At 39.0% G+C, this 25,989-nt stretch overlaps 3 protein-coding genes across 5 annotated transcripts; 2 read left to right on the top strand and 1 right to left on the bottom strand.

Annotated features, from left to right (window-relative positions):
• The first annotated feature begins 438 nt into the window (after positions 1-438).
• On the top strand, positions 439-12,228 carry LOC111333081 (WD repeat-containing protein 26). Of its 2 annotated transcripts, XM_088762480.1 has the most exons (16): positions 439-841; positions 964-1,063; positions 1,204-1,260; positions 1,510-1,646; positions 3,619-3,716; positions 4,938-5,094; positions 6,495-6,546; positions 6,815-6,898; positions 7,136-7,168; positions 7,328-7,465; positions 7,919-8,038; positions 8,643-8,788; positions 9,564-9,642; positions 9,767-9,896; positions 10,483-10,663; positions 11,375-12,228. In XM_088762480.1, exons 1-16 carry the CDS (start codon positions 669-671, stop codon positions 11,391-11,393), a joined length of 1,704 nt encoding a protein of 567 aa, XP_088618606.1. In that variant the 5' UTR covers positions 439-668; the 3' UTR covers positions 11,394-12,228. The 2 variants fall into 2 exon arrangements, with proteins under 2 accessions (XP_088618606.1, XP_088618607.1); XM_088762481.1 differs by lacking the exon at positions 7,136-7,168 and having other exon boundaries at positions 440-841.
• Positions 12,229-12,361: 133 nt separating this feature from the next.
• On the top strand, positions 12,362-18,468 carry LOC111333087 (uncharacterized). Of its 2 annotated transcripts, XM_022938607.2 has the most exons (3): positions 12,362-14,400; positions 16,395-16,502; positions 17,492-18,468. In XM_022938607.2, the coding sequence occupies exons 1-3, from the start codon at positions 13,761-13,763 to the stop codon at positions 17,722-17,724; spliced, it is 981 nt and encodes a 326-aa protein (XP_022794342.2). In that variant the 5' UTR covers positions 12,362-13,760; the 3' UTR covers positions 17,725-18,468. The 2 variants fall into 2 exon arrangements, with proteins under 2 accessions (XP_022794342.2, XP_022794343.2); XM_022938608.2 differs by lacking the exon at positions 16,395-16,502.
• LOC111333082 (monocarboxylate transporter 13) lies at positions 18,362-24,931 on the bottom strand. The gene is made up of 4 exons (XM_022938600.2): positions 24,512-24,931; positions 21,300-21,871; positions 20,609-20,978; positions 18,362-19,347 (listed from the first exon to the last, which is right to left on the bottom strand). Exons 1-4 carry the CDS (start codon positions 24,681-24,683, stop codon positions 19,016-19,018), a joined length of 1,446 nt encoding a protein of 481 aa, XP_022794335.1. The 5' UTR covers positions 24,684-24,931; the 3' UTR covers positions 18,362-19,015.
• Positions 24,932-25,989: the final 1,058 nt, after the last annotated feature.

Below are 25,989 nucleotides of genomic sequence, written 5' to 3'. Positions count from 1 at the left end.
AAGCCAACTTAAAATATCAACTATATTGATACAACTAAGTCATTTTTTTCATGAAGGTAGTCGAAGGGTTTAATTTACACGCAAAGCAAAGATAATCGGTAAAAGTTTGACTCTCATAACAGAGCTGAGCAAAGGATTGATGCAGATTGCACTCCGGTACTGAAATTCTTCTAATCTGCTGCTTTTCCCTGCCTTTGTGTATATTATATATGATTTTCTGTCCTTTTTTTTCTTCCAATAATTATTGCAAGTTTTATCGTTGTTGCTGTGCATGAGGAAATTCTATAAACTTAGAATGCATGCTTTCCACATGTGATAGTCAACGTTACAGTTGCCATAGAAACCTCTCTCTTCGTGAGACCCGACGAACCGAGACAATCTGACATTATCCAAATATGGGAATTGTTTTGTTAGGACCCAGTCCCCGTAAAGTTGACTTCGGTGACGTCAGTTCACAATATGAAGGAAAGTGTGTTGTGAGTGATTGTCTTTGTGTTGTTGTCCAGGTTTGCTTTCGTTGGTTCGCTACTTCTACCCAAACATTTGTTCAAAACTGGCTATCCCCGTGGTCTTCAGCTACCCTGGCCTCGTCTGACGACGAACAGCAAGGTGGACTGTCTCCACCACCGCAAAAAAAGGCGCGCCTTTCTTTGGGCCTCGAGTCCGATATGCACAAATCGAAACGGACTTCTAGTGGAAGTGATGGCGAAACCAGTACCTCTAACGGCGAATGTATAGCCAATGGAGACAGTAAAGGCCATCTTAAAAGGAAAATTGTTCATAGAAGCGACGAAGATGTCGTACGGTTAATAGTCCAGCATCTACAAGGCTTGGGCTTGAAGTGAGTCGCGTTAAAAATGATGGAATTGTAGAAGACGCGAATTTCATCGGCATCTAACTTCTGTTGCTGGTTTCCTGTTGCGTGGCATATACGATTGATGTTTATTTTATTTTATCCCCCAGTAAATCAGTCGATGTCCTTATGCAGGAATCAGGCTGTAGACTAGAGCATCCATCTGCGGCTAAGTTCCGTGAGAGTGTTATGGCCGGTGATTGGGAAAGGGTTAGTGTTCCGATCGCAGTGTTTGGCTTTCAATTATGAATCCTTTCTTCACTGTAAGCTATCTCTGTGGACAATGCTTCGTTCAAATGTCTTTGTGGGAGGTTCAATCTTTCTTATTGGATTTTTTCTCTGTTCTTAAGGCGGACGTTATCCTCAAAGAGCTCAGGCCTTTAGTTGAGAACAAAGAAGACATCTCGGTTAGTATTTATTATGCCTGGTTTTTGGCAAAGTTATTCGACAGGTCCAAAGGCCCTATTCAATATCGGTGGCGTTCATTTAATTCCTGCAGTTATTACATGAAATTTAATTCGTATTCTCGCGTTAACCGAGCTGTCCTTATTTTTCCGCGTTATAGAGGCAGTATTTGGAGTGAAGATTTTGAACTGGTGTATTTTGTTTTGGCTGTAAATCTTTTTTTAATGTGTGCGTTATGTACTCTTTCAAAGAAAATGAGGTTTTGCCTGTTGGAGCAGAAGTTCCTAGAATTCCTCGAAGAAGAGAACCGTCTAGAGGCTGTTTTCTGTTTAAGAACAGAACTAACCCCTTTAAAATGTAACAGAGAAAGGGTTCATCAGCTTAGTGGGTAAGTGTTATATTTCGCTAGAAATCCATGAAATAAATTTACATATATGGCTTCCCTCTGTTTTTTTTTACGGCTCACCATGACTTGTTTGATATCAAGCTATTTGCATGGAGCTCTGGCTAGCTCCTTGTTTCCGTACAAATGGTTATCAGGTAGTTAAAATGCATAGAGCTGAGCAGGCAGTGATATTTACACAAAGACTTCCAGGATACTTGAGTTTGTAGTTTTAAACATGGCTTTAACATCTGGCCCCTTGTTAATTTTCTATTCTTAATTTTAATATTTAATTTCCCAATCAGAGGGTTTCTCAAAAGTGACCCAGTGAAGAAAAAAAAAAAGTTCTTAAAAAAACCTTTTTTTTTTCAACTTGGGTCCCTTTCCTTTTGATTTTGTGGGAAAGGAAATCTACTACCAAATATTTAGGAAATCTACAGCCATTCATCATCTACATGTATGGATGCAAATATCGTTAAATTTACTTATTTAGTCTCATAACATACCTCGTCAAAATACGTTGATTTTCATTTTTGTCAACTTATTATTTGTCAAGCTGTTATTTTTACCATTATCTAATCTGTAACCTTGATATATTAGAAAGTTATGTGTGGGAAGCATGACTGAATCATTACAACTTTAATTCACAAAGTTTTCCTCTTCTGCTTTATGGGCACTCTGATAATTTTTTTGGTGCAGGAAAAGTATATTTATTCTTATTGACTGCTTTGTGTGAGAGACAAAAATAATTATCCAGGGTTTTTTATGGCTGTTTTTTTGTTTTTTGATTGGAAAGGCTTACAGTTACTTCAGGACTATGCTCTAGCAGTGCCCAGTGGCCCCTGGCGCCTTACATTTGTTCTTGGGCGACCCAGGAATTTTAGTTTTTTCATAAAAAGCATATGCTGGGCACCCTAGATCTGAGCACTGGGCTCTCTTCAATTTTTCTTAGAGCACAGCCTTGTACTTGTACAACTTTTCTGTTGATGTGGAAGGAAATTGTATATGTCTATGTATGAGCTATTGTTGAAGCAGTACAAGAAAAAAGGCTCCCTGAGATTCATTTTAACTGATATCATGTCAAATTTTCCTTGCATTTTTTATCACAGCACTTCAGAAGGGTAACTTTACTACTGGTTTGATTAGACATAACTTGAGTCTTTTTCATGATACTCCTGACTGGACTTTCATACATACATATAGAGTTGTGTGAGCAGATATAGTGCTGGGGTGATGTGATACTTGTACTTAAAAATTTGGATTTGTTTGTCCTTTGGTCCAATGAGCAAAGTACTATTCAAACTAGAGCTGTAGTTTGAATTCATTTGTCCTGAGACTTATTTTCTGTCTTAAGAGGTTCATTTGATATCCTGTAATATTTCTCTCTCACTATTAATCAGAACTACTGACACGAGGTAACTGACTTTAACTTTGCACAATCCAAGTTAATTAAGGGGGGAAGTATCATTCTTAGAACTGTACAATCTTTACCTTAAAATTCTAGATGTGTCGAGCTTTTATTCTTTATAACTCTATCTGTTGTACATTTGAGACAGTTTTTTGACTATACATACATACATACATCATTTATTGAAAAAGGTGAAAAGTATGGCAACACTTGGCTGATGTGGACTTTACAAGTACATGTAAATAATTAATAACTTGTCTAATCATTGCTACCTATTAAATAAAAACAGATCACAAAATGTATCTAATGTACATCAGTTAAGATAAGATAAATTTATATACAAATAAAAGAAGGGTTCAAAAATATGTAAAATCCTCAATGTCCTTGTTCAAGTTGACGCAGGTACCTTTTTGAAAGCTAATTTGAACAATTTCTTTGCATTTCTTCAGGGCACATTTAAATAGATCCTTATTTACCAGTTTTGTAGTATTGTTATTTAGGCCATTCCATACAACCGGACCTCTAAAATTTTAGAATGGTCATAAGATAGCTAAACCTGATTTCTCTTAGATTAGTGATGTATACAACAAAGGAGGAACTTCATAAAAAAGCTGAATGGAATGGAAAAGGATACCAATCAAGACACAAGCTGATGGATAGGCTGCAATGTAAGTTGATCCTCTATAGATACAAACTGAACAGCATTTGTGACATTTCTTTCAATCCTTTTGTGGCAATAATCATCAATGACCTATTTGTCCTTCATGGTTGAACTAATGTACACTGTGTCTGGTTGCCAGGTGACTCCAAAAAATGGCTTTTTTTTTTCTAATTTGCAGTGTTGACTTTCTCTTGTCAGTTTTAAGGCTTCAATTTCATATCTCTTTGTTTGATTTTTGTGATTTTAGGAATCTTGTTGAAAACCTAACAAATGTATATGGTTTATTTTAATACTTACCCTTTGAGATATTGGAAATTACAGTATTTAAATCTACAGAACACTTCATCAGTGACAGTGCCTCGAAGGAAACTGTTTGTTTTTTGATGCATTGTACATCATAGAAAAATTCATTAAAATCTGTTAATTTATATCTTGTGGTTCAAATTTTAATTAAAAAAATTGCAAACGACTTTCATCGATGTTTGTCATTGTCTTGAAACTGGTTTGAAAGATTCAAAGCAAGGAAACATTTGAACCCCATATACATAATTATAATATATGCTGCAAAAACATGAATTTATACGTGTGGTTTTGAGGACAAATTCTTAATATGTTCCTGCGGGAATTTGAACCTCAGCCAGTCAAGTTTGTGTTACTTGACCTGCTGAGCTTCAGAGAAGTCCTTGATGTTTAAAGGGAGGATCAGCTTCATCTAATCTCTATACTGATATTGAGTTTTAGGATGTTTGGTAAATGTTAGGTTTGGCTAAGAAAGAAGGATTGAACTGTTGACATGGGTGTAGCATAAAATGAAAAATCCAATTACTGCTATCCAAAGTAGCATGCAAGTAGGCTCTTGGGTTTTGCATCACGGCCCTTTTTCAGGACACAATGGTCCATTATACCATTGGCAGCAGCTTATGGAGAAATTTATTGAACACAGCACATTGACTTGACCAGGTCTCGAGACTCAACCACTCGAACTGGAGTCAAAGGCATTAACCATGAGGCCACCGTGCCTCTCCTATCCTGCTTAGTGTATAGAAGTGAGAAAACCGTAAGTTTGGTCTTCCACTTTTTACTGGTCATTTCCAAAAGGAGCATTTGCAATGCCTTTCATGTCAATAATAAAAGACCTCCATGCAATGCTCTTTTGTAGTTGTTTGATGTACAAGTCGTTGTCTCTACTTTATTTACTGATAGTGTTATGTGCAATTTTTATCTTCAGCATTTTTACCAGCATCTGTGATGCTTCCACCACACAGACTTAGAACTTTATTAAATCAAGCAGTTGAGCTGCAGAAAGAAAAATGTCCTTATCATAATACAAAACTTGAACTTGGACTGCATTCATTTTCTCTGCTAAGTGATCATCTATGTTCAAGGTAAGACTCAAAAGTGTATGTCTCAAATGAAGTACATTCAATTTGGTACAGTGTAATCACCATGTATGCCCTGATCAGCCTTCTCTTTGTTAAGCTGCCCTTTCCCTCCCTTTCAAGAACTTCAAGTTTCTAATGGAGCACAGTACACCCCCTTACCTCTTTACTCAAAAACTGTGCCGAGTGTGGTAGCATCATAGAAAGAAATATTACCATTGTATTCAGTGAATCTAGGTGATACAGTAATTTGGAAGAAATATAGTCATTTTGGCCCTCATAAATTTTTAGTAAGCCCCTCCCTTGCCGACCTGATTAATTTCTCTGTCCAGATTTTCAAGTTTCTAATCAACCCCATAAAGACTGGCATGCCATAAACAGCTGTGGTAGCTTAAAATGGATACTGTTTGCTTTTGGAACACCTGCGCCAATGATGAATGATAAATTACTCATGATCTGTTGAAGGCAGATGTGTAGACGAGCTCAACATTAACAACATTTTGTTATCCATTATAAAAACAAATAGATTCCACGTTGCTGTGTGTTTGTTCAGTAAATGACAATGATAACAAACTCAGTTTTGCCTTGTGTGTTGTATTTTTTTTTCTTATCACATTTTAATAATAGTAATATTAAATAATAATAATAATTGTCACTGCTAATTTTGACGTCTCCGGTGATCTATGACTGAAGAGACGCAGGGCGACATGAAATCTATTTGTTAATCTGACACTTGGTGGGCTACCCTTTCCAGTTTTTCCATTTTCAGAGCAAAACTCAAGATTTGAAAAAATAATTTTTTAGAATCCATGGAAACTTTTATGTTATGTTCCCAGTATTATTCTCTCTCCACCTATGAGACAGAGAGAGATTAATCTAAAAATTCATGTCCTAGCCACGGTTTTGGTGGAAAAGATCATTCTTTGCTTTTGTAGTACTATGTATACTGTTAATATATGATTAACAATTATTTACCAATGTGGAGGTGAATCATGGTAATTAACCAAAAATTAGTTTATTCTGTGAGTATACCAAAAAATGGTGGGAATTTAAACTCTTGACGTGTAATTTTGTCTCTTTGGTTGCCCATGGTGAATAGTATGCTCTTCACCTTCAAATGAGCCAATCAGTGGGTGCAAAGAGCACTATTCACCTGTGAGGTATATACTTATTTTAACAAATGCTATTTGAAACTGCTCAAGGAGTAAGTTACATTGTATAGAAAGACAAGACAGACATTGTACTTGAAACAGTTAAATTCAAAGCCCATTTGCTGCAATGCACTGAATATGGAGAAATAATGTCATTTTTGTGTCTTCTGATGCATTTCTTGAATCTGGTTCTTATATTAATTCTCACTTTATTGTTACTTTCTCAGTTTTCATTGCTTATCCTTTTCTTCATAGGAATGTCCTTCCATGTGAAACAAAATACATTTTAACAGAACACAGTGATGAGGTAATTAATTTTTACTAGTTTTAATAGTGAGGTCGAGTTGTGTCAACAGCTGATTTTCTACCTCGGCAAAATAATGTAAAAAATTGTTTTAATTTTAAATGTGCGCAGTCATAGCTTTTCTCAGGGCTGGGAATCTTCGGAAAACACAGCTGTTTTTACAACAAACCATTTTACATTATGATTAAAGGAATAAAGAGCATGTGGAAATATGAATTGGTGGAAAGTTGATTTTCAAAGTTTGAATATTAGATTTATCTTTTCACTTCAGGTCTGGTTTCTGAAGTTTTCTCATGATGGAACTAAACTTGCTTCTGGATCAAAAGATGGCACTGTCATTATCTGGGATATATCGGTAAAGAGACAAGATCTCCCTCTTAGATACTTGCCTACTGTTTATTGTCAGCAAAATTGTGTTAGTTTTGAACATGCTGTAGTTGATAACAATTCCTAGTTATGCCTTAAACATGTGGTGTAGGTCTAAAGAGTTCATTGACATATAATATTATATATTCATTTGCATTGATTTTCTAACATAACTTTTGTTATAATGTTCCAATTAATTAAATACTCAAATATTTGTTTTGTAAAGGAAAAGAAGAAAAGAATAAAAACTAACCATCCTGTAGGTTACTGTTTTTAAATTTTTTTTCTTTTTCAACTTTGTGTTCAATTTTATCATAAGTATTCTAATTAAATTTTTAATTAATTGATTTTACTACTTACATATTAGTTAAGACTTTTGATGATTATTAAATGGTACTTCTCTTTTTCTGTTGTTCAGAATGGTGAGCCCACAAACCTTAGAGCATTTGAAGGTCCTTCTTTTGGAGTAGGAGAATTGGCTTGGAGTCCCGATGATATCTATCTCATTGCTTGTGGTCCAGATGACTGCTCTGAGGTGTGGATCTGGAATACAGAGGTATGGTTTGGTCACCAACAGTTTCAGTTGTGAGGCTGGTGGCATTGGTTAACAAGCTATCAATTCATCTTTGTTGGCAAATGCTTTATTTGCAAAAATTGATGTGCTTGCCACTTGACTTATATATGATGAGAATTAGGTGAGGAAAAGGGGTAGGAACTTGCACGAATAGTAGTAGGAAGGGCTGCAGTAGAGGTCGGAGAGTGCACCAAAAGTATGCAAAAGGCGAAAGTGTAGACATTTGCTTACAAAGAAGTGTTCAAAGAAGATTGTTCTCCATTACATTGTACACATTCATTGAAAGACTGGTTATACGTGTATGTTTTGGTTCTGCAGAAGTAGTTTTAAAAAAGGAGGGGGTCTCCCTCCAAAGGTATTGGCAGAAATATACACATAAACGAATACTGAAATGTGTGATAAGATCTGTTCATGATTTGTGACTGGCTCTTGCAGACAGGAGAACTGAAATGTAGAATGACCCAAGCTGCAGATGATAGTCTCACGTGCTGTAGCTGGAACCCTGATGGAAAGAGATTTTACACTGGTGGCAAAAGAGGACAGTTTTATCAATGTGTAAGTCGTTTGCCGTACTGTTTGGTAATTTTTAACCCAGTGTCAAAGCAATCTCGGTGGAAACATGCTCTAGTTGTTGGAGTTTTAGTGGTGAGCTTTGACTTACTTCAAGCAGGTGTTGATGATTTTCTGGCTTCTGTGGCTGCCAAATGGATAGAGTTCAGGATCATAAGGTTAAGCTAAACACTGGCTGGGGTTACTGTGTTGAGTTTACTTGAAAGAATATCAACTTTACTTTAACTGTCTCCCTCCCCCCCCTAGAGAATAAAAGAAAGGCCAATATAATCTGGATTGGATGGGGTAACAAAACAGCTAGTTGCTTCATGCAGTGGAAACTATGACAGATTTACTGCTCGCTAGCAAAACTTTCATGTACCTGCTCATAGTAGATGAGCTATTTCAAACAGATACCATCTGAAGTGGTGTTTGTCAAAGAGACATATCGTAAAAATCGAGTGAAAAGTTTGAACAACAGAGAATAAACTCCAATTTCCATTTTATTTGCCGTGGTGTTTGTATGGGTAAACACATAGGGCTTTTAATTTAAATGAAAATCATAGGATTAAGAACTCGCAGGATCAATATTCCTCGTCTTTTTTTGTAGGACCTTGATGGAAACGTGTTAGAATCTTGGGAAGGTGTTCGAGTTATGGGACTCCACTGTTTAAATGATGGAAAAATAGTCCTGGCCTCCGATACCCACAACAGAATTAGAACTTACAATTTTGAAAATTTAAACGAGGATAACTTGTAAGTACATCTGAAGTTCTGCGGCGGATGACGAGTTGCATGCCCCTAGGTAAACTAAAATAACAGAAATTACAAAAAGCTAAGCCTGAGAAAGAAAACAGGCTTCGTATCTCCTTCAAAGAGGACACGTTTCCGACAAAACAAAAAAAAAACCTTGCAGGGCTCGATACAAACTTTTCAAATTACTAGCCAAGTTGCAAGTGACAACTTAGACGTCACGACAATTTCAGTTTGTTTACTGGCAAAACCACAAGCCAAAACTGAATTTCTACTAGTCTGTGGCAAGTTGGCTACCGTTAGTGTCGAGCCCTGCCTAGCTTACAACATGGTAGTTTCTGGTTCATTTTGTGATATTTCCCAAGTAGTGTTTGGGAGGCACAGGTTGGGGGGGGGGGGGGGGTATTGAAGTCCGAATTTCATCCAGGGTGGGCTCTAATCGTGTTATTTCCTTGTGACCTCTGAGGATCAATTCGGCACTTACAGTATGCCTGTATCATACACAGCTCAAATTTGGTTCATTTGTTGCTTGTATGGTATTAAATATTTGTTATCAGCACCAAACGAGAGAACCACTCTTTGCTTGTGGCGTCATAGTTAACTATGGTGGCATGCACTTCAATTTCCTAACAGTGATCATGAGAGACACTCGAAGGTGTCTTCACACTTAAAACCCTCATGAGAGACAGTCGCACTTAAACCATTTATTCCATTCACTGTGTTTTAATTACATCCCTTTCTGTCGATTTTGTTTAATTGTGTGTTTTATTGTTTGCAGAGTACAAGAAGACCGTCCAATTATGTCATTTTCTGTATCTGATGATGATCGACGGGCTCTTTTAAACGTAGCTTCACAGGTACGGATGTCCGCCTTGTGCCTTATTCAGGGAAGAATGTCATGGTTTGGGCGTTTTCAAAATTTACCTCAAAATTTTCAAGCGGATTGTTCGCAAATCCATGTTTTATTTCTCCCTTTTTTAGGGACTTCATTTATGGGATATTAGAGATCGAGTTTTAGTCAGAAAATACCAAGGTGTGAAGCAAGCAAGGTTTACTATATACTCGTGCTTCGGGGGTGCGAATCAGGACTTTCTCGCCAGTGGCAGCGAAGGTAAGCCGGGTTAACTAACCGTGATGGTAAACAGTTAATTGTCAGCTAGTAATCACTGTCAAAACTTGCAGTAAGGATGCGATACGAGATGGCTAGTCGTAAGCAGAATGGCAACCGGGCAATTTTCAGTGAGTGTCGAAAGGGATATGGACGGCCTTTGCTGAATTTTATTTTTAAAAATTGTGTTTTTGGATCAGAATACCTTGGCGAACAGTAGAGTAAAAGTGTGCACAACCCACGAAGCTTGCTTTTACTCTCTAGTGTTTCGTCTTCCTTGGCTTAGATGTCTTGGAGAAATTCGCGAATAGAATTTCGTTTCTATCAAGAGATTAACATGAGTGAGGGCCAGTTTTCTTGGTACACCCATTACATGTTGGTGACTTGGTTTTCTTGGGATTGGCGCCGATGAGGGAAAGTTCCAAGAGGTTTTGGGGGCTCTCAATTGTTGCTTAAACTTTATGCTGGCGTTTGGCACTCAAAAAGAACATGGCCCATTTTAAACTTTGTCTTGCCTCTTACTTGATCGCTGAAGCCTTGAGGACATTGCCGCAAATATTTAGTAACACATACCTTATGTTTGTTACAGATCACAAGGTGTACATTTGGCATTTCAAGCGTGAAAAACCAGTTGCAGTGCTAAGTGGACACACGCGAACAGTAAATTGTGTCAGTTGGAACCCCAGGGATATCTCTATGTTAGCTTCAGCCAGTGACGACGGAACCGTACGGTTATGGGGGCCCATTACTAGAAATTCCAAATCTGGTAGGTGATGTCAAATCTGTAAAATGCGTCTTCGTGTTGGCAACTGTCATTTTCCATGTTGTATTGCGTGGTCGGTTAGCAAGCTCGGTTACGTAAAAAAACCAAGTCAACTTCGTTCCCAGGTTCCTCCTTCTTTCTGAGAGGTACAGGTAAGAGGGTCTCAATGGAGTGATGGCCTTTTGGGCCAACGGTTAAAATTGTGGTCAATTTGCGGCTAACGGTTAACTTTCTTCCTTTTCGATTAAAAAAAGTGTTACGATTAACCTTTTTTACGACTGAGGGTTAAAATTTGCAAATTTTTTCGCCTAACGACAAAATTTAGGGGCCGTTTTCAGCTAACGGTTGACCACTTTGAGACCTTCATACAGGCGTGTATCAAGCTTGGTTTGTGAAGATATTAGGAGGGTAGCTGTGCACCGTATGGCTACCACTAAGAATTCTATGAACAGGCCCTTGTCGGGGTTTGGGAAGAAAAGAACGCTGTCGAAGTTGTATTGGTATAGCCTGTTCCAAAAATTCAGATGCATTTGTATAGCAAGGTGGCTTTGCACCGTATGGCTACCATTAAGAATTCTATGAACAGATACTCGTCGGGGTTTGGAAAGAAAAGAGTATCGACATACATCGAACATGATAGCTAAATTAGTTTAATTGTTTTAGTTGCACTTACCAATATCATGTCAGTTCTTTGCTCTTGCCTTTATTTTTCAGGTAGTGGAAGCACGGCTGTGTAACACAATAGGAAAACTTTTGTATAAATTTTGACGCGGGATGCTTGCTGTGGTGTTGAATTTGTATGATACTCTCTTATTACTTTCTCATCCAAACCATTGGGCTCATCGACATTTTGTGCTATCCTTTTGTGAACTTGAGACAGTTTACCTGGTTAAGAATTCAGGGACAAGAGAGGAATTCACTCCTCGCTATTGGAAAACCGAGTGAAACTCCTTATCTGGCCCACATTCCAGTGAAATCTTGCTATTTTAAAATGGGTGACAGATTACAAATCATTTTTATTTCATCATCGTCGTAGAACACAAGAAATCTTCTTTTCTCTTCTTTGGATGTGCACCAATGAGCAATTTATTTTGATGACGGAACAAAGCCTTTAGAAGACCTTCAGTAAACAAACATAGACTATGATCAAGATCCTATTTGTTTTTATTTATTTTTGTTGTACACTTGACAGACTCCTCATTCTCTTGTAACTTCAGAAACTTGATGACGTACATTCTCACATAGCTTTTGTTATGTTGTTTTTGTTTTTCCTCTTTCTCTCACCCTCGTAACTGAAAACTGATCTCCAGGCTTCAGTGATGGAATAAAGTTATTCCACGAGACCTTCAAACTGTTTCCGTGTGTTGTCCGCTTAAAATGTCGATGAGCTTGAGTTTTCTTCTAGGAAAATATTTTCAAGTTTTACCCATACTCGTGCTTTCTAAGCTTTTCTCCCAACTTTCTCGCTTGTTACTGTCCATTTTTTATGCCCTTGATTAGTGCAAACAAATTATATATAATAGGAGTATTTAATTTATGCTGCAATAGCAATAAAATAACGGTTTTGAACAATTTTGATGATGTGGTTCTTCGGCTGGGGTCTTGTGAAGTCAAATTTCTCGTCAATTTTCTGTCGCTTTTTTTTTCTTAGTTTTGCGCAACGGACTTCCCCGTAAAGGAGGGACTGCACGAAGTCTAGCTAACTTGAGGCCATAAATTATCCAGGTTTTCCTTCCTATAGGTAAGGACGTATCCTCATCGATTGTCACAAGAAATCATAACCAAACCATAGCAAATGAAATTAAGACAAAAGTGCGTCCTCAAACGCTGGAGAATGATGCTGATGACTTAGTTGCGAACGCGTCTGCTTTGCTTCAGTTTAAGTTAAGATTAATTCATTCGCCACAGGATTGGCAGGAGAAAGGAACAGAACTTTCGTTCCAATTGACACCTAACCTCTCTTTTACCCACTCATCCCACCCCAGGGAGGACATCCATCACACAGTAATCTCGTGTGTGGGAAATTAACGTCTCCTACCCCAACCCTGCAGGAGACGGGACCTCCATTTATCGTCCCTATTCGAGAAGACTAGAAAGTCTAACCATTTGCAGATATTATTACAAAGGCAGCACTTTCTTTTCAGTTAATTAAAGACCCTGAGATTTGAACTCACGACCTCCCGCACAATAGTCCGGCGCTCTACCAATTGAGCTAACCGGGAGGCTTCAGATCAACCAATAGACTATGTCAGCATGTTACTTCCAAGAGCAGAAACCTCGCACGAAAAGTGCGCGAGTACGAGCAAAATACGCGATGTGTGCAACTGCTTTGAGCAACAGAGGCAGACTGTTCAGTCCTGGAGTACTTACACCCGGTTTTCGCGAGAGAGTTCATTAGAGAGTCTGTATTACCGGTAATTACAAGTCATGTTTCATTCAGCAAGGATATCTTATATCGATACAGTTGAGGGTAAAAAGATTAATTATCAAGGGTCCGACAACTCTTCTTAAAACCAAGGCCCTGTCTTCCTCTGTGGTGTGGTGACCTAGTTACTGCGAGTGTAATCCCCCATTGTGCTTCCTTTTATCATCTCATTTTTCTTTAAACCCTGAGGAAATTTTGATCAGTTTCGATTGCCAAGGAGTAGCTTACACTCGCTGTTGTGAGGTTGGGTTGTCCGTGAAACCTTGTAATTTCAAGTTCCTTCATCCCTTGGGTCTCTGCTTGCATTGGTTGCATGCTTTAAATGTCTACTTTTAATATTTGTACAAGGAGTTCAATCAGAAGAATGGAGCGAAAAAGCAATCAGCACGATAACAGCAGAGGAGTGAAAAAGAGAGAGAGGCTTGGGTCGAGTCGTGTTCATTGCCCCACCCAAGTCTCCCTCACTTTTTCGCTTAGCCGCTATTAAATTTGCTATCGCGCTTTGTTTCACTTACCGAACGCCTAGAAAAGGCTACGGCTTACTTGATTGATTTTTTTTCCTTTTACAAATGTGCAGCAAATTCTAAGGTGGGATAACTCGTGTGTCATACACAACATCAATACTGTAGGTAGCGGAAAGTTTCAGAGGGGTACACTTTCCTTGGTTAAAGCTCTAAGCATGGTTTTCGTTGGAGCAGCAGTTCTGCCTCATGGAACAATGATATTTGATGGTGCTCCTAACTCAGAAAGCGCCGCATGCCGTAAAAGGAATTCCACAATGCCGGCAGAGCTCATCAAACAATGCTCTGCTTTGTACTCTTCTTGCGAGCAGGCAGCCGACTTGCTGGCGAAGATGAACCCTGAAGTCGTTCTGCTTGTAACTCCGCATGGATTATCCTTGTCATCTGGCTCGCTTGGTATCTATATGGCCACCGCTGCACAGGGAAATGCTCTGTGGAATGACGAGTGGCGAGATATAGAGCTGAATGTTCCGTTAGATTCTCAACTCTCTGCTCATTTGCTCGAGTTTGTTCAGCGGAGAGGGATTAAAGCAGATGGCATCATAACGTTTTCCATGATGGAGGCACCGATAAGGTGGGGTGAGGTTGTGCCTTTATGGTTTATTGACAGGAAGACTGACTCGGATAAGGTGAAATACATGATTGCGGCTACTGCGAGAAATACAGAAAGTTTAGATGTGATTGGGAAGGCTCTCCACGACTTTGTTTCAGGTCTTGATCAGCGGGTAGCTGTAATAATGAGCGGAGATCTAGCTCACACGCACGAGGCAACTTGCAATATTCCACTGTATTTGCCAGGTATTTATGTAGTAATCATTTCGTGATTATGTATTCTTTTTGTCACGCAAGCTGACGACCTTATTCGAAGTTATAATGTTGCGTGACCGACAGAACTCTACAGCAGCATAGCTAAGGAGGTTCCAGTGCAAGGTTGCATTTGATCCCCTTTTTGTTTCGGAAAGGTGATAAGCCATTTTAATATACTGGTAATTATTGTAGAGATTCACACACTCTCAGATTGGTCAAGGATTGCATTATATCCGTCTAGCAATAATCACCTTGCACCAGGTGATATCACTAGAATTTACTAGGTTTATTTAAATAAATCAGCAAATGCTTCATATCTTTGTATTGAAAAGTGTTACACAAACTTAGTGGCATCTTCTGTGCTCTTCAGATTTGAATTTTCCTCTACAGTGTTTATCACTTACAGTGTCATATTGAGAAAATGTGAGGTAGCCATTTTGAAATTCAGTGCCCTTCCTACGATCAAAACTGGCTGCTTCTTTCAATATGATTAATCAAAACAATTGTAACAGAATGGTTTTAACAACAAAACAGATCTACATCAGAAGTCGAAAGCACCAGAGCAATTACACCAAACAGTTATACACCTCAGGCTCCATTGATGCCCAAAAATTGAGGGGGTTTCCTATGGTAAATTTGTCCCATTACTGAAAAATCCTTCCTACCCCTTTGATGGTGTCAAATATTTTCATGAGGAAAATATCTAGCATTATTACCCAACTTCACCTAGACGAGTACAAATAACGCCATAGACGAGTACAAACATCACGCGGTATTTGAACTCGTCTATTGTAGAGCACCGGTTAAACAGGTTTTCTCGCATCGCGCAAGCGAATAATTGGATTGTAGTTACGAAAAAAAAAAATGGCGGACAATATGAATCATATTTCCGACGACAAAGAGTCAGAATGGCTGGCAAATATTGGTCCAAGTTCATTAGATGAGTCGAACGAAGAATAACAGCTTGACGACCAGAAAATTTCTTCATTTAATGAAGAAAATAGAAACGGCAACACAACAATGCACCAATTCCGTTCCACTTCACATACTTCTGTCGCGCACTCCCCGTAAATGAACATCCGCGAAATTCACCTGCACTGAAATAACAGTTTGGCATGTTGGATAATAAATAACTTATTAGACATTTTGTTGTGTAGTATCGCTGAGTATATTTACTTGTTAATTGTATTTTGACTCGCCCTATGGCCTTGTCAAAATACGGCACAACTCGTAAAAATACTCAGCGATACTACACAACAAAACGTCTAGTAAGATATATCAATTGAGCTAACATATGCAAGTCAAAGAACTTACTGATTTTTATTTTGTAAATTTAATCTGATAACTCTTTTATTAGCAAACAAATTTATTTTTTATTTATTACAGTTTCTCCAAATCTAGATTAACTTAAATTACTAAATAGATGCATAAATAAATACACAGACATAAACAAAATAAATAAATAATGATGATGGAGAGGCAGCATCCAAAAGCGTCCTAGACACCACACGAGGGATGCTCCCCAGTAAGATATAATATTAAAAAACAGTTATCATAGTATAGAGTTTGATATCTAAGTATTACATTGAATCAAATCTAAAAATTCTAAGTATTACCAAGGAATGAAGTAACTTTATGTTTAAGGCTAGAAATACTAGCAGAATCCTTTATATTATTTGGAAGACTGTTCCATTCATTCACAACATGGATAAAAAAGCTAATATTATTAATGACAAAGACTAGGAGCCCATGGTCTCCTAAACTGCCTCAGTTGGGGTTGGAATTTGTACTTATATGTACTGTCCTAAGAATATCTGCACTTAAAGAACATCCCTGGCATATAAACTCTCTGGTCGTCCTTTAACATACCAATTGTAGGGGGACTGGTGACAGCAGATTTGGAATTTTGCAAATGGGAATTGAATGACTTGCCATGTTACAACACTAAAATTTTTTGTAACTGTTTTTGCAAATTTCATCTTTAGACCCTAGATCCAACTTGAAACCTACAGAAATTGCAGCAGAATTTGATAGGATGTGGGAGATGTGGGCTAGGGGAATACCATATAGTGATGATGTGTTGGAGGGGACAGGTAATAAATAGAGAGATTGAGCAAAGATCCATGAGCAGCAATCAGTAAAACTACTTGCGGCTCTTGACAGCTCTGGTCATTGTAACTTTAGGGCTACTGTACTCTTACAATGAAAAGTGTAGAATTTAAGTCCAACATTGAAGCCTTTGGGTGGGGAATCTTGACAACATGTTACCCATTACGAAGACTGTACTTCGAGAAAATAGTATTAGCAAATATTTGTACCAAAATTTATACCTGGAAACCTTGTATGTTTCAGGTGTGTGAGATTTTATCCTGAGAGTGTCAAGATAAGTATTTTAAGACAGCTCAATCACTGCAAATAAAAAAAGGCTGAAAGATTTTCAGAAAAGTACAATGCAAACTCTTCTGGAGTGCTATTCCCTTTCAAGTTGAAGGTTATTGGACTTCCCTGAGCTTTTCTCATTGCATTGCTATAAGTCTATTAACTCGATCGTCAATCTAGGGTACGGGGTGAGATACGCAAAAACTTAACGCCTGTTCTTGAAGCCTGACTTGTCCCCAGTCGAGGAAAGCGCGCGAGAGGTGCGCGTGGGACGAGATAGGAAGAAAAAGAGGAGGAGAGACTCTCCGCTCTCTCTTCTTCCTTCTTATCGTCCCCTTTGTTGCGATTGTGCCAGTCTCTCGCGACCCTGTGGCCACGTTTTAAAAGTAGGAGACGACTGGGGACTGGGGACGTTATAATCTGGCGGATCAGTATTATGAATCAAAACAAGAGCGTAAACACCATGTTCCGGTTGTTCATAGGGTGGATAACGCTAAACACTGGAGAAATATTCATCCGGTGGTTAACACACTAGGATTCTTCAACACTTATCCGCTGGATAACGATTTATCTATTGGATTACGTTATCCGCCCTGTGAACAATTGGATCCAGACCTTTGCGGTCAATAGTACCGCTCTGTGAAAAACCTCTCTTTTGAATGCATGTTCTTTTTGATAACTTTGTCAAAACATTTCGTCTCAGATCACTTGGATGAGGTTCACCCGTGGGTGGCTAGTCAATGTTCACCGTGGCTGGACAGAATTCTTGAAGACAATCCAGTAGCCAAGGCTTGTGGCAGGAGGAGCATTCCAATTCTCCACAGTATTTTGGAAAAGGAAAGTAACGAAGGAGGTAACATCGTATCGCACTTCTTAGGCCGTTGGGCTCCTACGTACTATGGAATGATGACAGTTGTATTCAGAGTAAATAAGTAACACTTGGTGCGAGCGAATAATCATTTTGTTGTTATAGTCTCGTTCCTCGAATAAGCTACTAAGCTACTTTAAAATTGACTCCGGCGCCCCAAGAGTCGAGGGGAGCTTGTGAAATCTTCTTTTAACAAGCTTTGGTTTCTTTTCGTTTAGGACTAGTAGACTACCACTGATATTCAAATAGGTACATGGGGATATAGCGACAATATATTGCGATCTTCTCGTGTAAAAGGGGCGGGGGTGGTTGGGTATACAGTCGTTTCGTAACCAGGTTGAGTCAGTTCGTATCCGAACCGCGGGTCGATTCGTACCCGTCCTAATGCTCATTCATTGTAAATACCTTGCGCATGAGTGCGTGAACATATGTCACTTGTTGCCAAGGACAAGTTAGTGGAGTCAAGCAAAAGAAACACGAGTACATATGTGCCTGATGGAAATATTCTTTCAATCAGTCGTATGTCTCCCAGACCCCGCATTTTTGGTTCCAGGCCTGAGATTCTGTGGTCGAGTATCAAAAATGGATGCCACGTAAACAAAACTTATTTCGCGCAGGTAATAAACATAAGAAACCGACCTGACTTTAACATACTTGACACGGAAAACATACTATTTTCACAAATAAATAAAAGAAACAACAGGATGGTTAAAGGTTTTTTTTTTCATTTTTTTTTAATATCTACAATTAAAAAACTCTCTCAAATGTTTACACTGTGATTCTTCAGCGAAAATAAAAGTTATATTAATTTTTGTTTCTGTTCCTTTGTTTCTGTTCCATTATTTCTTCATGTGATAAAAATTCCATTGTAACTGACAAAAAAAGCAGCTTTAAAATTTTTTTTTCCTAATTTATATTTTCACAGCTATGTAACCAACACTTTTTTAAAACGCGCAGGTGTCTAGGACACCACAGTCTTGTGTACTCGGGAAAACCACAAAAAAAGATTCTACGAGAAAACTTTTCCTTTATTTTTTGCTAGTCAGAAGAAGAGACTCAATTCAGCGAGAAACGTGACTTATTTTCTCTTTGCTATTCACTACTGTCTCTCATTTTTTGCAACAATAGCGAATTTTTTTTCTCAACAAAGTGCACAAATTTTCACTATGGATTTCCATGGAATTGCGTGAACGGCTGGGCCGGACGGATCATATGGTAAGTTACCTTAATTTGTCTTTCTGCATAACTTATATCATTTGTTTATGTGAATATGCCGCTGTAATTAAATTGCTTTCGGTTTAACGACTCTCAATCGAAAAGCGCCCTATACTCTTAGTGTAGTCGAATTTGAAGACTTCGTTAAAAAGTACAAGGACTTTCCATGGCCCAAATAAACGATACAGGCCTCTTGGACGCGGCGCGTACCGTGGATGTCCTTACTGGGTTCAATGTCTGTACCAACTCTTTGGGACAAATTGTTGTGGGAATATCACCATTTGTAGATACGTCGTTTGGTGGAGAAACATGTATATCACTGTCCATCAACTCTTCAAGATATTCTACGGGATCTTTTCCGTTATTTTGCGGCTCTAAACACGGAATTAGAAAAGGGATGGGGGAGCTGACAACACCAACACCTCCCATTACGAGAAATGCAACTATGTAGTTTCCAAGCCTGTCTGCCATAAGACCTGAATTTAGGATGAATGAGAAAACTACTTAAAGGGGAACTGAAGCCTACAAATGAACCATTTTTAAATTGCAGCTTATACTTCAAATAGCAATGTTCGAGGGTTTTTTTCAGTCTTTGGGCCCAACTTCGCTTCGGAAAAATAGTTTAAAGTGGTATTTTGGCCTCGTAGTACGGCGGCTCAGAAAAGCGATGTCAGCGGTCATTTTAGCTCGCTCTTACGTCACTGGTGGGGAAGAAAGATAATAAACCCGTACTCTTCCTACAGAAATTTGGTTTGGTTATGGAGTTATCGAAGTTGCGTGACTTGTAATGGGGATTAACTACGAAAATGAAATAGTAACAGTTGTTTTTCTTGAGTTGATTCCCCACCACTGACGTCAGAAACGACCGCTGCTGACCCATTTTGAGCCGACGGTCTTACAGCCCCAAAAGCAGGAAAAAGGCAACTTCAAATCGAATTTTCTCGTAAAAAGCAAGAAGTGAACGAAAATGAATATCGACACTATCTTACTCCTCTAAAGCTAACAGAAGTGAATGCAAACAATATACCAATTTTAGGCTTCATTTCCCCTTTAACAGCAAGCCTATTCGATGACAAAAGTGAACCTTAACTGCTTTTATCAAAGTATGGTGATAGATCGTGGATTCCAGAATGAAACACCCCTCTGCTCTTGAGGGAAAGTTCTTAGTGTCCGGTTAATGGGACTCAAAATTTTCTGTACAATTGTCTCCCTCATGGAAGCTCTTATAAAGGCTTAAAAGCTTTGAATTTTCAATTCTTAGAGCTGATTAACATGCAAGTTCTCTCCGCAACTTCAGTACATCCTTCAGCAAACAGGTAATGAATATGGTCAGAGCGCTGGCCCTCCACCGCGGTGATCCGAGTTCGATGCCCAAAATTGGCGTTAGCTGTGGGGTGGAGTTCCTTGCTTGATACCGTGCCTACGAAGTTTCCTCAGGATTTTCTGGTTTAATTTTAACAATAAACGAACACTCAAAATTCCAATTCTACGAGAGGACGAACAGCCCCAAAGTGGAAACGCCATAGCATAAATCTAATTGATTTAGTTTTTAATTTAATTTGATTTCATAAACCTAACACTTGGAGGGTGCTATCGATCTTGACACAAAAAAACAACTGGTCTGAACTAATATTAATTTGCGAGGAAATTTAAGGGGGTTAGAAAGGAGAATTTAAAAAATAGCCTCGGGGATTTGAAGGGTGGAAAGAAAAGGATCAAGAGGACTTGGTATCTTACCAGTTAAAGGCGGGCCGCCGAAGACTAGAACCCCACCTGCCATCATGGAAAACCCAAGGCAAAGTGCTCTTTCCGACTCCTCTACAGACTTGAACAGCTCGATAATATATGTTGACACCACCAGCCCGTCCGCTAGGCTAAATATTATGACTATTACAGCCAGTGGGGTGTAAGTCTTTGGTACTGTCAGAAGCATGATCGAGACGCCAGTCAATAACACGCTTGCTTGGTAAAGGAGACGTGAGTTGACATATTTGATGTCGCAAAGCCAGCCAGCGCACAAACGACCAATGGCGGAAAATATTCCGATAAAAGTGAAAAGTGTGGAACTCTTATCCGCCGGAATGCCAAGATCGTCGCAGTGTTTTATCTGAAGAATAATGAGTTAAGTGAAATTATCAGAAAAATATACTGCAACACATCACACCTTCCACACATTTTAGCGTCTTGCAAGTGGAAGGCTAAAAGCGTTTGCCTTCTGGACTCGGCGAACAGACCTCTTTAGCTTGTCAAGAGAATCTTCTCTTGCTTGTATATTTTTTTTACTCATTTCAGGGTGTGTAATAATACTCTAGAGAACAGTTTCTTTTAGATTTCCTCCGGTTAAGTCAAGAAAATATAAGCTTTCATGCTGTGTAATATGACGTAAATCCATGTGCGGTAGCCGATGGAAAAAATTACAGAAGCTCACCAAGTGCACGTAAGGAGTCATCCGCACAAAGTTGGTAAATGTACACATAACCAACAAAACCAGAAATCTTTTGTTCTTACAAACAGCTACATTCCAACAAAACTTCTTTGAGTTTTTCTCGCGTTGGGTCGACGAACCTGTGGATCTGGAACTATCGTGTTTCAGAAAGGAGCCTGTTAAGGACGAGAGAGCCAAAATACCCGCAAATATGAGGAAAGCCTTTCTCCAGTTGAACATGGCAGTGGTCACTTGTAAAACAGGACCACATATCATGGTTCCCAGACCTTGACCGGCAGTCACAATTCCAAGAGCCAAGGATCTCCTCTTAGTAAAGTAGTGGGTCATTATCACTGACGAGGAAAGGTAAATAAATGACGTACCAAAGCCGAAGAGTGTGCAAAAGGCTACAAAGAGAACCAGGATGTTTGGAGCCAGGGTACCCAGCCCGAGACCGGCAGCACAGGACAGGCAACCTGTGATCCTGACCACACGGCATCCAAAACGGTTTACGACCGCGCCAGTCACAGGTCCAAAGAATAGAATTATTGCCATGGTGATAGAGCTCACCCAAGCTGTAAGAATCAAAAGAAGAATAAAATACGAAAACAATGATGCTTATGATAACAGTAAAAATAATGAAAATAATATTGATAATGACAACGACAAAAATAATAAAAATGAAGAGGTCAGCCAACTTTTACAGGTTCCACTTCTTAATTCCACCTTAGTCCCATGCCACCCGAGTATCTTGGTATACGACGTTGAGGTCAAATTCAAATTCTCAGGAAAGCAAACGGCATTCTCGCGTGCAAATGAGGGTAGAAAGCATATAATTTGCATAGGTGTTCTATGTCTCTTGGCACTCTGGCCACCCTGGTGTAAGAAGAAACAACCGGAAATCTGTGATCGAGGGCTTCGAGAAGAAATGAGGTAACGTTCTTTCTGTCCATGTGTTTTACACGTCATGAAAATGACCAGGATGATACATAAATTATTTTCCTGCTTTTTCCATTGGATTATAGCTTAATGCCGCCCAACATATTGATACAGCGGAACTTCGATTTAACGAAATGCCAAGGGACTGGGGAACTTAGTTCGTTATATCGAGGGTTCGTGATATCGAGGGTTCGTGATATCGAGGTTCTGTGGCATACATTTTACTGTAACTTTAGCCGGGCTGAAACTGAAGTATCATTCGTTAAAACCAAGGAATTCGTGATATAGAGGTTCGTTAAATCGAAGTTTCACTGTAATTCCTCCCATCCTAAGGATGGCAAAGGATTTCTACTTGACGCGTGACTCGCGCGTCGCTTGTAAACCCTTTGTGATACACATTGACACTTACGTGTAACACGTGCCGACGAAAAGTCAAAATTTTGGAGAAACCAAGAAGGCAAACACAATGCGCAGTAAATTTTTAAAAATCAGCTTTTCCAAAAAACAAGCTCCAGTGAAAGAGGACTAATTAAAGAACTTATTTCCGGCGAAAAAAGCGATAGGTGCATATTACGTTTTAACTCAAAAATCAAGATGAAAGATAAAAATCGCTAAATATTTTCGCATGTGTGAAAATAGGCATGTGGATCATATTTCAAAAGGGAATATGCAAATTTGTCCGTGAGTGAAGAGATCTCAAGTTTCATGGAATCTATCAATAGGAAGCAAGACTAAAATGGCCAAGAAATATTTCGGGACGTCAGATTTATTCAAAACAGTTTTTGATTTACTGTAATAAGCGAAAAACGTACGAATTTCTTACGTGTAAAAAGCCCACGCGGTAAAATTCATCATGCTTCGATCGTTGTTTACTTGCCTTCGTGGCCAGAAATTGCGCAGCGTTATGGTGAAAATTCTGAAAAAACTTCGATTTGAGGCAAAATCTTCTATTAAACTATACTTTTTGAACACATTGTTACTCAAACATAATATTTACCGGGCCATCGAATCGTCAAATTGTCGCCAGGCCCTGCTTGAAGTCCGAAAGTTCGGTTTTCACTTTACGTCCATAATTCGCATCGCCTTAGAGAATCGTAATGTCGTTGACTTGAGAGCTTATTCTGTCACTTTTAAGACCTGGATATCCATTCTTTTCCAAGTAGAGTATTCTATAGCATTGTTACTTTACATTCTGAATTCCACAAGGTCTAACTCGATCGCAAATGAACGAAAAATCCGACCTGAAAATTTTGAGGGTCGGCCGCGTGGACGCCATATTTTCAAATTTGATCATTTAGTGAAGACGCATAGAGTAATGCCCCTCTAGTACCCCCTAAAGTAGAAAAAATATCTGCGCAAACAACGGATTCTGATTGGCTTATTGATCTCCAAACTATAGAGGAAGTTTGGGGACAAAACTCCACTTAGTATGGGAGGTAGGGGGGAAAGCGTTCTCGCGCGAGGCGATCGCGAAGTTCGGGCGGTTACGGGCGGTTCAGGTGTCAATGGGTTAAGTCCGAAATTAGAACGTGACGCGTGAATTGTACATAAGGGAAACTTGTGGTAAGAAGATATTGGCATAAGTTTTCTCTTTTAAATTCATTACGCATGAAATTCAGTTTAAATTACATGCGATACGCGATTTTTTCTTAGATTCGTGCGTAAACGGGATCAGGACTATATATTCTTTGAGCCGGAAACAACAGAACAGGAGGGAAGAAAATTTCATGCAAAAATCAATGCATGGCGTTACATTGCTGACAAGAATACACTAATAACGGAAAGCGAGGCTGAAATTCAAGTCGAACAGGAAATACAATGGAGGAAATTATCGCGTAAAGAAAGCTGGTATTTTTGATGTGATGATCCTCAATGCAAAGAAGAAAATGGAGAGAATTAGAGCGTGGCTACCACCGATTGCTTTGTACGGATCGGATTTTATCGATTGTACCTTCTCCCCGCCGTATAACTCACATCTTGCTGTTGCGTTCCTCATTTTTCTCAAACAAACCGGTCAGAAACCACAAAGGTCACAAGCCTGGAATCGCTTCGCATTCAAATCGATAGCCACGGGAGAACAACTCGAATGGGTGCGAATGAAACAACAAAATATGTATTTTACATAATTGTACAATTATCTCTTCTTTCCTTCTAAACCTGGCAGAAATCATTTAAATTAATCTAGGGAAAACTGCACTCTGAACTTTGCTTAGAATACATATCAGTACTGTTCACAGAAACAACAAACCGATTTCTACGACTCAAACAAAACTAACCCGTTCTTTCGCGACTTTCATCGAAAGAATCCATGAACACAGGAAGCAATACGCCGAGAGCGTAGGTAAATCCAATCGTCAGGACCATGCATAATGTCGTGCAAATACAAACAAACCACGACCAGAGGCTGTCTTGCTTGTAAGACAAAATTTGACCACAAAAAGAAACCATTTCAACGGCTAACCGGGCGGCAGAGGTAATTTATCAATCCTGTTGTTCCTCTGGTTCACGCAAGCACTCATCGCTGACAAAGCACTCGATCGCATTTTATTTATTTTCGTTTCCTGTCAGCCGCGTCCTTGCGCCCTCAGAGACAAGTTTCAGCGGCCTATCCCCTTTCAGCTGATCCGATGTCACACGCTCTTTGAAAGTCACGCAGACATTCACGCACACCTTGTGATGCCTGTTTGAACGCTCAAGTCATCCAATATTCCCTAGTGTAGGAATCTAAGGATTTCGGCTTTAATTTCTAACGCCGAACGATGATTTTCTTTAATAAAAATGGCCCAAATATGCCTCCACGTCAAAAAGATCGCAGTACAGTCATCATGCACCGTGTCGTGTCTTTTCCCGCCAATAGTAATTATTTCAATGTATTTCATTGTTTTCTTTGGTCACGTGGTTTTTTAGTTTTCGCAGTCAGTCACGAAAGTTTTTGCATAATATTACCTGTATCCTGTCTTCTTGAGTTTAAGCAGTGTGTGATGTATGCATTGCTTTGCCTTTCGTTTTCTCGTCCTTTTGTGGAGTTGATTTAAAGTTTTTCGAGCTTAACTGTTGCGGCGGCACGGTTGTTTTGAGTCGAGTAGGTATAGGCTGAGTATTCCGCTTGTGAAGCGCTGAATGGGCAGATCGAGGATAATAGAGAGCTTAAGAGAAGCCGCCAGAATATTTCGAGAATCGAAAATCAGTGACGAAAACTCGAATTTTTTTTTATATTACCAAAACATCCCTTTCTGCGAACTAGCTTTGAAAAAAATATTTTAAAGTTTCAGCGCTTTTTTTTCCGGCTGAAATTTAAAAAAGTTTGAAAATTCGCGAAAATAGCCGTTTTCGCCTTGCCTAAACGGTCAAATCGTCACGCAACTTTAGAAAGATGTTGGTAGCGCTAAACAAGTCCATTCACCATCAAACGTTGCACAGTAATTGCAATATAACTGCACAATAAAAGCACATAAAAAGTTTCTCGTAATTCTCTTTGGTATGGGTTTTATCGCCGTTTTTATAAAGGTGTATTTTGCACATCCTTTTGGGAGACAAAATGGAGGCTAACTTTGACCGGTTCAAACGACACCTGGTACCTAAAATTTCGACTTTAAAACCATATCAGACGAGAGCTCATTTATCAAACTATACACCTGGAAATTTTGGCCGTTGGAAATTAAGTCTCGTCCTGGTAGTTAAATAAAACGTGATGCCACCCAAACGCCATGTAAGCGTGCAGAATTCGATGTTCATTTCAAGCTAATTATAGAGT

The sequence above is a fragment of the Stylophora pistillata genome, chromosome 6 (assembly GCF_964205215.1).
Source record: "Stylophora pistillata chromosome 6, jaStyPist1.2, whole genome shotgun sequence".
Lineage (NCBI taxonomy): Eukaryota > Metazoa > Cnidaria > Anthozoa > Scleractinia > Pocilloporidae > Stylophora > Stylophora pistillata.
Note: the sequence above shows the minus strand (reverse complement) of the source record. Positions and strands in the feature narration are given on the sequence as shown.